Source organism: Maylandia zebra, linkage group LG11 (genome assembly GCF_041146795.1).
Source record: "Maylandia zebra isolate NMK-2024a linkage group LG11, Mzebra_GT3a, whole genome shotgun sequence".
Lineage (NCBI taxonomy): Eukaryota > Metazoa > Chordata > Actinopteri > Cichliformes > Cichlidae > Maylandia > Maylandia zebra.
Window position 1 is genome coordinate 17,897,364 of NC_135177.1, and position 12,159 is coordinate 17,909,522.

At 37.4% G+C, this 12,159-nt stretch overlaps 1 protein-coding gene across 1 annotated transcript; it reads right to left on the reverse strand.

The window, feature by feature from the left end:
* Positions 1-5,533: 5,533 nt before the first annotated feature.
* On the reverse strand, positions 5,534-6,580 carry LOC101474900 (chemerin-like receptor 1). Its single transcript, XM_024804237.2, has one exon. The coding sequence runs from the start codon at positions 6,578-6,580 to the stop codon at positions 5,534-5,536; it is 1,047 nt and encodes a 348-aa protein (XP_024660005.1).
* Between the last annotated feature and the right edge of the window lie 5,579 nt (positions 6,581-12,159).

The window sequence follows — 12,159 nt, forward strand, 5'->3', positions numbered from 1 at the left end:
AAAGTCGGAACCACTTCATGAACCAGTCACGTGGTACAGCCGGGCAGCGAGGCTTCGGACGTCATCATTTTCAGCTCCTCCCATAAATACGCATCGCGGAAACGCCTCCTCCATTACTCGACACAAGCTTTGAAGCCTCGATAGAACCTTCACAGACATACAACCTCGATACAGAACGTCACATCACTACTTTAGAGCATAATGTAAAAATAAGAAAAAAAGATCAAATTAATATAAATATCATATAAAGTTAATAGATTTTAAAAAAAATATTTTACTGCTGGGGTCCTGTGTAATTCCTTTCCTCCTGTTGTTAAGGATTTGACCTTAAAGATTTCAATGACAGCAATAAAATTCACTCCAACCATCACTTATCCTAGCTGTCCTGTACTCATTTTAAAAATTAATCCTAAATACTGCAGTACAACAAAGGACTTTACTAATGAACACTGAGCGCCTTGAGGCGACTTATGTTGTGATTTGGCGCTATATAAATAAAATTGAATTGAATTGAATTGAATTGATCATAATCTTTAGCTGATATAGCATTCTCCGTTCGTTATCAAGGGAAGCAATTCAACAAGAAGCAGATTTTATTCCAGCAGTGTGGTGAATTTAACAAACTGCATTTGTTAAATTTATAAAAGCTATAAATATATCAGGAGGTTATGGCGTGGAATGGAAAATACAGCTACAATAAACATTTATATGATCTGCTCAACTTTGTTTCTCATCTTAATTGTTTGCATGAATAGTTGTTGGCTACTTCTTTACTTAGTATTTGGAAAATTGGAACAGCTCTTATAATGGCTGCCACACAGATACTTCCAGCTCTAAGTTAGGGACCTTACTCAGCAAAATGGATAATTGGAAAGCACCCACAGACCAGTGGGAGAAGGGTGCACAATAGTACAGGTCACCTTAACATTGACAAATGTTCTGTCAATACTTTACTGCTGCCACTGCTGTTATACAGTATATTTTTAAGCAACTTTGAAAGCCATGCTGGATATTGTATTGTTTCGAGATGCAGAAGTATACCAATATATATGTGACCAATGGAGTTAGAACCTTTCATATTTATAGAAAGATAAGCAAAAATCTCACTGTACCTCTTCTTACTTGAGGCACATTGAGTGTCTCCGGGGAAATAATATATTAATAATAATAACAATAACAGATTGCAAAATGTTGATGAGTCAGAATGATTTGGCTTCACTGAATCATTAAATTACATAAGTTTGAAGTAAGAACAAAACTGTCACAATTACGCGTGTATATAAACTCTTGATTTACTGCTTAGGTGAAGTTTAGAAGTTGCAATTCTGGGCTGATTTTTACTTGACAGGACTGAGGTCTGTTATTTGTGGAATGTTTAGCATATAAACAGCTCCCTCTGCTGGTCAGTACTATTAGTGCGTGTTATGTTATTGGATAATTAGAAATTATTATCTGGTGTATTATCTCGATTTTTCATCAGTTTCAATCCTTTATCAGTTCTTTCATCAATTCCAATAAATTGTCATTTAACAAAGGAATACATTTCTAATTCAAACGTTATAGAAAAAATATCAGTAGTATTCTCTTGTGGTCTGGAAAAATGTGGGCTACATTCATCCAAATCAACTAGTAACACATTATCCTAAGTAATTTTCTAAATGGCATTTTGGAAGCATTCTTACTCCATTTGGGGGATTCCAGATAATTCTTCTAATTTTCAGTATCAGGTTATGATCAGACAATCCAGCAATCAGGTTTAAATACTTTAAATTCTCCCAGTTACTAAACACAAATCCAAAGTGTGTACTTGCCAAAGTAATAATTCCTCTAGGTCCTTCAATTGCTTACATCAGATGAAATTGATCAGTTATTTGTTCAATCTTTCTTTCTAGCTATACTGTCTCTCCAGTTTATATTAAAATCATATTATTATAATGTTTTTCTTAGAATTATATTATTTTTTAACATAGTTTCAATTCAATTCTATTGAATTCATTTTTTCAATATAGCACCAGATCACAACAACAGTCACCTTTAGTTGTGATCTCGATCCCCAACAATCAGCCAGCTCAGCTACCTTTGAGCAAAGGTTTGGCAACAGTAATTTGCACGCCTGCATGGCTTAAGCCAGAAGAAAACAATCTGCAAATACCAGTAAAAACTGCTGGACATAGGTTCATGTGGTCTTATAATGATGGAGCCATGGCAGTTTCTTTTCCAGTAACTTTTAATAATAATAAAAATAATAATGATAAAAACAGAAATATGCCAAATAACTTCGAACATAAATGATTATACTGAATGCTGGATAAACTCAACATCAAGAACAGGAAAAAACGTCTTAAATGTGTGGTGATGATTAAGACGGGGCACAGAACAAAATCAAAAACGATAATAATTACAGTTTCAATTAAACAAAATACTAACGTAAGCAAGCAAATTTGTCTCCTTTTCACAATATAGTTTTTTATAGTTTTTGGTAAACATTTAGAAGTTAACTCGGAATTTCATAGGGCATACATGGTGGATGGACACGTTCTCTCTAAAACCTAATGAGACATGACATTTTACTTCATTTTATGACAGTCAATACAAACGTGATTATTAGTTCTCAAGAAAACCAACAACTGGAACGTAATGGAACGGAACGTCTAATAAAACATGGCTTCCTCTTATCAGGTTAAGAGATTCTGTGAATGACTTTTTGGAAAGTCTGTAATAGGAACTCCTGTGGTTTATGCAGGTATTTCATAAACCACAGACTCAAAATCAATAAGCTTCACCATTAGCTAGGTTTGTTACAGATTGGAGACTGCAGTTTTTAGGGACATCAGACATAAAGAAAAGGTGACATGGGACAGTTGAAGACAAATGACTCTGTTTCTTTACTGTGACTGTGTGTTTCCTGTTAAATTTGTGCTATATAATCATAATTTCAATTGCTCCAACAAAAGAATTGACCAAATATTGTCAGGTCTGCACTGGCAGACCGCATAGAAAGGAGAGAGTGGACCCAAATGCAGACTAAGGAGACGGAGTAGAACAAAAAACAAGCCTTTTATTTTTGGCTGCATAAAATACAAACTCAAAGAAAAGGGAGACAAAGAATAAACTAACAAAACCAAAACTGGGAAACAACTAAACACTAAGTACATGGAACATGAAGGTGAGACACAAAGGGAAACTTACACTGTAAATCCACAGCAGGATAATCAGGGAAGATGAAGCAGCTGGGGAACACAGGAGGAACTGAACATAACAGGGCAGTGGAAGCAAAATTGAACACAATGAACACATGATGAGAGAGTGTCAACACAAAACAGGAAGCACAACAAACACGAGGACAAAAACAAAGACACACAGGCTTTAGACTGTGACCAGGAAAGAAACAGACAAGGGGACATGAGTGACTGGGGAGACAGAAAGGGAACACGGATCATGGAGACTAAAGTAACTAAACAAGAAACCTGGAACACAGGGAAGGCACAGTGACAGAAAACTAAAGATAGAAACTGTAAATATAACATAAGCAGAAAACAACTAAGAGAACCAAAACAATGAATGACACCAAATCAAAGAATATTAATAAAACCCCAAAACACATAGACATTGACCATGACAAATATGGGGCAACAAAATTACCAATCATTATCACATCCACTAAAAAATAACTGTATGTAACATGATGACACATTTTCCATTCCTCTAAAACAGGAGTGTCAAACTCAAATACACAGTGGGCCAAAATTCAAAACTGGAACAAAGTCGCGGGCTAACATTAATATTTATTGAAAAAAAAATCTTCCTCCAGATATAAGAATGAATCTTTTCTTATGGACTCAAATAAGTTTTGCTGGAAAACTGAATATGGAACAAGCAAAGCTTAATACTAAACAATATATATATTAGCTGTATAATACCAGTAGGCCAGCTCTAATAGTAATTTGGTATGGCTTCGCGGGCCAAATGTAATTAGGCTGCGGGCCAAATTTGGCCCGTGGGCCAGAGTTTGACACCTATGCTCTAAAATATGCTAAAGTTAATAAGTACTTCAAGTTACTGACATATACTATGTTTTTTCTTTCCTTTAAAAATTTGAATTGATGCTTTGTTATTATAGTGCAAGTACTGGTAATCAATCAAGTTTTTAGATAATTTAAGTTACAAATTAAATTAAGAATAAAGGGGTCTGGGTTTTATGGTGCTTCACATCCTTCTTAGAGATGAGCACAGCGACCCCTTGGACTAACCCATCCTCTTTTATCAGGTTCTGCTGCATGAAAGTGGTTTCCGTGGGTCATTTTATTGAATACATGCTAATCTCAAGAAGTGCAGAAAAGACGATGACTCCAAGACCACCTATGGCTTAGATGGCTCAGAATGATGTAATTTCCTTAATGGTACCTAAGTATCTTGGTATGTCAGCTTGGCAGCTTTCAACCCAGTGTCAGGTGATCTCAGTATCTGGCCCTTATAGTGTCTTGCTCCAATACTTTGGATGTGTATATATTTGTAAGTACTTCTTGTGGTAATGGGCACATTGCTGAGTGTACATGGGAGCCATATGCTGGTGGTGATGTCTCTTTCAAACATAACTGCCATGCCACAAGAACCTTGGCTACAATGTAAAAACATTAACTCTGAGATGAGGGAAACACATGCTCTTTTTGTTGCCAAAAGACACCTAAAGAAAGAGGACTAAACTCTAAGCCAGCACCATGGTAACTAGGACACTAAATGTTTATCTTCAGACAAAAAATTCCTTGAATTCCTCAGACTGTATTAGTCTCATTGTACCCAACAGCACAGCCATAGTGTTAATCTTGGAACCCAGAAACTTTGGTTCAACCTCCCTGTCCTATATAATAGTAAATATTTTATAATAAATGTAAATATAAAAAGAGATTCATGTGAGGAGAGGAACTGAAGACATGGCATTTGATTTAACTTGTATATAAGAATATGCCTATATAAAACTAAAGACTAAATAATTATACAAAGCTGCAGTTTTGTTAAACGTAACATCATATCATTTATCTTATACAGTACATTAATAGGAGATAAGCTGTTATGCTAAATAATTACCATAAAATCGAATTATTCACATGGTGTTGTTGTAAATGTACATACAGACCAAATACGTTATACTCACTGATAGTGTTTAAAGTGTCACTTTCCACTTAACCAAATCATACTTGTTAAAGGTTAAAAGAACCAGTAAAATGAACAGGAAACAGAAACATATGTAATACTTATTTTGAAATTACTGACTCGCTCTTTTTTTCCAGGCCTTTTACAATCACTTTCAGCTCTGTAATGGTACAAACTTAATGCAAACTTAATGTATGACTTAAGAAACAAATGACATTAGCCATTTCCATTAAATTAACATTGTAAGATCAGTGAAATGGGCATAAATATTTATTAAACCTTTTCACATATTTCAAACAACACAGGTCTAGAAAGATTTTCTCTGAAGTAATATTGTTTCCTTATGGTTCTTTGTGTCATTAACAGCCTTACACATCAGTTTTCAAAGCTGAGTTGTATTTGTGCTAACTGACTTAGTATAACTCTGAGAGCGTTTCTCCTCTTCCTGGAAGGCAGTCTCCATTGCAGCTAGAATGGATTTGCAGACTTCTTTCTTAAAATCTTTGCCCACAAACACATACAGCAGTGGATTTAGGCAGCTGTTGAGAAAGGCCAAATTGGTGGCCAAAGGGATCCCAATGACACCACTTGAAGTGTCCATTTCTTTCGCCAGCACAATTAGATCCATAATATAAATGGGAGACCAGCACAGAAAAAATGTGATGATAATGGCAACAATGATCTTAAAGGGGCGACCTGATTTCCTTGCCAGTGTGTGGTTTCTTCTGAGATGATGGATTATTACAGCATTACAGGAGACAATGATAGAGAATGGGACTGCAAAAAGCACAAGGAAGCGGGCGATGATAATCGGTGGATAACGAAATTGTCGCAGTATATTGGGAGATTCTGCATTATAGTCATCAGAAATAGCGTAGCTGTTTAAGCAGAGAGTTTTGTTTTCATTCTCACACGCTTGCTCTGTGTCCATGATGATGGAATATGGAAAGCCGATCATCAAAGCCACCCCCCAAACACCCAGAGTCACAAACAAGGCCTTACGTACATTTCGGTTGTTCTGAGCCCAGACAGGCCACACCACAGACACACATCTGTCTGCACTAATCACCACCAGAATGTAGACACTGGCAAACATGTTCAGAATAAGTACCATGGTGTTGAGCTTGCACATGAAGTTGCCAAAAGGCCAGTGGAAGTCTAAAGCAAGGTTTATTACATTGAGGGGTAGAAATGCTACAAAGATGAAGTCGGCCACAGCAAGGTTGAGGTACCAAACTGTGTTTACTGTTTTCTTCATCTTTAGCCCAGTCACCCAGATAACCAGTCCATTCCCGAGCACACCAAGGAGAAATATCAGGAAGTGAAAAATGATAGACACAGTGATGAGAGACTTTCGAATCTCAGGAGTAGTTGTACTGATGTGAATGCAAGAGTTGCTGGTTGAGTTACTGTTGGTCACCTCCATCATTTTCTTGAGACCTGCGGTATTAACATAAAGAAAGAACAGTATTAATGTATGTTAAAGTCAGTTTTAGTTTTTATACTCAATCTAATTACTCTTACATCACAACTTTATGTCAAATGCAAATTACAAAGAAAAGGAATCCTGTTGATATGAGCACTTAAAACATATTTTGCTAAAACAACACAAATAATGTTGAGTGTTTAGATTGAGGTACTAAAGTGGATGTAGATTACAATACTGATTAGCCCAAAAGAACCTCAAGAAGAGCAGCGATGATTTCAATTCATGAGTTGATGTAAACAATTAAAATCAGTTAAGTTATCTAATGTACTCTCTCATCTTTTGTCTCTCTCTGCAGCACAGTATCACTTCCTAATACAACACCTAGTGGTGCTATTCTGTAGTTTATCTGTGTAAACCATTCGATGAAAACCTTTTAGATAATGCCTTATTTTATGCTGTCAACTTCATGTGCTTTATTCATTCATGTATTGAAAATAGATCAAATAGATGTCTTTCTAAGGGTCAGGTGCAGAGTGTGCTCGACAGTGGCCAGAGGTGTACACCCTGGTGGACTGAACCCCAGCTACCAAGACTAACAATTGGGACATGGAGTGTCAACTCTCTGGTGGGGAAGGAGCCTTAATCCCACTGAGTTGGTGTGCGAAGTTGAGAGGTACCGGCTCTATAGTCAGGCCCACTTCAATGCACAACTTGGGCTCTGGAACCAGTCTCCTAGAGAGGGGCTGGACTCTGTCTCAGTCTGGAGTTGCCCTTAACGAGAGGCGACAGACTGGGGTGGTTATTCTAGTATCTGCTCGGCTTGCTGCCATACATTGGGGTTTTTCCAAGTGGAAGAGAGGGTTTGTACACTGCACCTTCAGGTCTGGGAATGGATCCTGATTGTTGTCTGCGCTTATAGCCCAAATGACCCGGCCTTCTTGGAGTCCCATGACGGGGTGCGATTGGGAGGAACGGCTTGCAAGAATTTAACTTGTGTGGTGTTCTGTTACTGGACTTCTGTGCAAACCACAGGTTACCCATAACAAACACCATGTTCGAACATAAGGGTGTCCATAAGTGAACATGGCACCAGGACACTCTAGGCCACAGGTCGATGATTGACTTTGTAATCGTGTCATCAGATTTGCAGCCGTATGTTCTGGACACTCAGGTGTGGAGGTGCTGAGCTGTCAACTGATAACCACCTGGTGGTGAGTTAAATCAAGTGGCTGGGGAGGATGCTGGAAAGACCTAGCATCCCTGAAAATAGAGTGAGAATGCATTGGGAATGATGACAGAGACCCCGGTCTGCGAGCTTTCAACTCCCACTTCTGGCAGAGCTGTAAGAGCATTACGGAGGAGACTGGGGACATTGAGTCTGAATGGACAATTTTCAGATACACCTCTTCAAACACAAACAAAAGTAAATCATAACACATATGATGATGAACTTATGACAAGCTGAACTGAATCAGGGGAGGGACAGATGCTCCACAAACATCACTTGTGGACTTGTTTGGTGCTGCAGGCAGGCAGGCACTATCCAGGTACAGAGAGAGAAAGTGTGAAGCTGTTGGTGATGCGTAGCATTGTTGCTGAATTTTTGAACTCACATACACTTAGGTTATGTTTATTTGTTAAAGTGAGGGAAATTCCCCGCATCCTTTAAAATACATTGTTCAAATTGTAGAGCATTTCAAGGGGATTATATAGACTGGGTATCTTTAAAATAGACAGCGTACTTGCAATACATTTTTGGCTTAAAATAATACAACTCAAAATATTTCATGCATAACATAGATAATAACATGCATCTATAAAATGTTTCTCAGAGCTATTATTTTTAATCAGTCACATTTGATGTTGATTGTTAATTGAATCTTTCTAAATTTAGATAGAGAATTTTCATGTTCATTACTTTTATATATTCCTCATAATTAAACAATAAGACCAAATACTCAGATGTCTTGTATTTATTATGAAGGTATAGTTTGAAATATAATACTTTTGATTTTGATTTTCCAAACACATTACGTTTTTGTACAAAGTATCAGTATCGGGTCAGTTTCGCCGATAGCAGACTGAATTTTACTTCAGATTAATTTAGATCGTAAAGGAAATCAGTGGTATTGCACATCACTACCACAGACGCTGGAGTTTTTGCGCATCGTTAAATGCAGTTTGTCCGACACTGTCCGACAAATCAACTATGACAGCTTATGGGTGCAGACGTCCCGAGCTTGAGCTCCAAACGGAGCATTTACGTAGGGCCCAGTCTCTGACATTTTATATTCATTTTACAGTGAAACAGCTTTGAACCCCCCCCCCCAAAAAAAAACAAAAAAAAACAAAAAAAAAACAGTGTTGGGAGTGGAAACCCGAAAGAATTTAAAAAGTCAATGAAATTCACTCTGTGTGCGCACACTGCCGAGAGAAGAAATGGAGAGGCGCTTTCATTTTGTTATAATCGCTGCATAGAAATATGACTAAAAGCACGACTCTAAACCATCTGGTCACTCTAAAAAAGAAAATTGGCGGTCTCTGAAGCAACCACAACTTTGTATGCGTCGTGTACACGACGCATACAAAGTTGTGGTTTGCAGCATGTTTAACTTATTTACAAAGACTACATTAGGTACATATTATGAAGTTGATGGTCAACCTGACATTGTGCGATACATGGGAGATACACCAATTCAGGGCTGGTCTTACCTAAATTCAGGGTGGATGGGGGACACAAAGCTAATCCATTTATTCCATATTTTGTAGAATTTGTCTTTTCGAATTTTAAAAAAGAATGTCAATTTTTCCATTTTAAATATTTCGAAAACCACATTAAACCAATCCTCAAGTGTTGGCGGAGTTGGATTTAACCACTTTCTGGTTATTGATTTTTTGCTGGCTGCTAATAGCGCTTGTAAGAGTTTTGTGTCCCCTCCCCGGACCGAGCCAGCAACCGAGCCCAAGTACAAATTTACAAAATTGATGTCAAATTTTATCTTAAAAACCTCACACAAAGTTTTATGGATTCCCAGCCAGTAATTTTTTAAGTTAGGGCAGTCCCAAAAGATATGATAATGATGTGCCTCTTCTGATCCACATCTTGTTGTGGATCCACAAAGTTGTGGTATTGGGATTCTTCCTGTCCCTCTGATGCTCCAAATTCAATTATAGTCTGTCCTGTTTCAGAGAAATACCTGTAATATTAAGTTTCATAAATATGTAGGGTCTTATCTAAAATCCATGGTGAGGAAGGTCTACGGATAAGAGCCAAAGATACGACTGTGCGCTCACAGCTTTGAGCCATCCATAAAAACATAAGTGAACACTCATAACAGCAACTATCACAAACGCAAGAGACACAGAATAAGTTTTGCTTTTTCAGAATTAATTCTAACACAATTTGCAGTAAATTGCTTCTGTTAATCATGCAAATCGCGTTTGTGTGATATGCCCTTCTTTCAGTTCGATAGCTTTTTTTTTAACTTAAGTGATTGAAATGTATTTACCTCAGCAGCCCAAGATACCCGATGTCTTCATCTTCCGTCTGTTAATTAACTAATCAGTGCTCCGTCTTGATGATCAGAAGCCCGCACTGCTAAGCTTTATAAAGCCATTCACTTCTTACGTTACCACTGACCACTGTAACTTTTGCTGGGAATCTAACTTCCTCCGGGGCAGTGTATGTTGAAGTTAAAAGATGAATAGCTATGAAATCACCGCCCACTATCTAATCAGTTCTCCAGAAAATAGCGCATCTATGGAAAATTCCTCTGACGTCCGTGCGCTGATGGGGTCTAAAGTTTTTCTGTTTCCCTCGTGAATACTGCTATAGTTTCTTACATGGTTCACTGCTACAGACATTCGCAACTGTTTTGGTGCACGTCTCATCTAAATCTCTCAACTCATCAAGACAAATTGTAATTTTTCAGTCAGTGCCAGAGGTGCACAAAGAATAAGCGTTCTTTACCTAAGTAGAAGTACAGATTTTACATATACTGCATACATTTCTACCAGCTTTTGTGTGCAAAGTAACTGAATCTGTTTACTATATGATAAAAAAATTCACATTGTAATCCACACAAACCTGTTTATTTTGCTCAGAATTGCCACAACTGCTGAGTAGTTTCATGCAAACTTTGAAGAGCACGCAGTATACACCTCAATTTGTATTGCATAAATGTTTATGTCTTCCATTAAACCTTTGTCACTGTTCTTGGCTTACTGGTGTGTGACAGTGTGTCTGCTGTTATCAGGGGAGTGTAAAATAAAGTAACTGTTAGTGGTATGTAATTCCACAATTTTTGGTGTCAATCTGATTTCAAGTAAGTAAAAGTGATAGTGGTGTGTTATGATTTATGTGATATATAAGTAATTTGCCAAGCTTGAACATATTTTAATAACCTCTAAATCACTGAGGTTTTTACTTTCCAAAATAAGTAGTGAACCCAATAAAATATATAATATATGATTTCCGAATATCATGATTATTTTTTTGGGCTCTATCAGTGGTATTCACTTATAGTGTTTTGCTCACAGGAGTTGCCCACAGCATTTGTTTGCAGTGAATTGCTTCAGACAGCTCACTGAACTGTCTGCTTGTAAAGTTGCCTGGCTATAGCAGCTGTGTGTGGGTCTTTGCCCAGGATTGTCCTGGGGGCTCAGGCTGCCACAAGAAGTGTGGTCTGTCATTCCCTCTATGGCGGCTTTTTGTTTTTTTGGTGGCAGCCTTATCTCAAACAGGCTTTATTATTTCTGCCCTAATCAGAGACATAAAGGTAATTTGGTTTGATGGTTGTGCATCTTTTTCCTGTTTTCATGCCTCATGCTAAAGAACAATTTAAATCCAGTTTCTGTATGGTGTTCATGCTATCTTCATAAATGAGACCCTTCCTCTGGTTTTTGTGCTCTGCTTTCTTGTTTTCCTTGTGATGTAATTAGACAACCACCTGTTTGACTGTGGGCAGCACTGTCCTGGTTTCACCTTTCATACTACATAAATAAGCAGTTTCAGTTTGAGTGCATTTGAAATTGAATTGATAAAGACAGTTTCAGCGATATAATCATATACAGCTGCAAAAAAGTATCACTTAACCTACATTGTGGCCATAAAATATAGAAGTTACAATCCCCATCATTTTGAAAAGAAAGTCCATGTGGTCTGTTTGCCCACACCCCCACAAATGTGGCATAAATAGAAAGCCCAGGATGACCCATTGACAGTACAGCATTACTCATATAGATTGCATAAATGCTTCTTGATAGTTTCAGACGTATGTCCCTGAGATAAGACAAAAATTTATTGCTGGGTCTTAGGAGGATAAAGATATTTTTAGTGGCCAACACGGATGGGATTGTTTACAATGCATGTACAAAAACACCAAGTCATGAAGATACTTGCAAAACAGGTATTTTTAATTTTACATAACCCTTTAATAAATACAGCTGAGTAGTCTACGAATATAAGCAAATATATTACAGATAAAAACAAACAGAAATCACTATTTGGCAGCTGAACACTTTTTGGAACAAACCCTGGTACACTGGTACATCTATAATTGTAATTCATTTGACTCATG

Coding starts and splice junctions, on each gene's coding strand:
- LOC101474900 (XM_024804237.2), bottom strand. CDS start 6,580: ATGATGGAGGTGACCAACAGTAACTCAACCAGCAACTCTTGCATTCAC.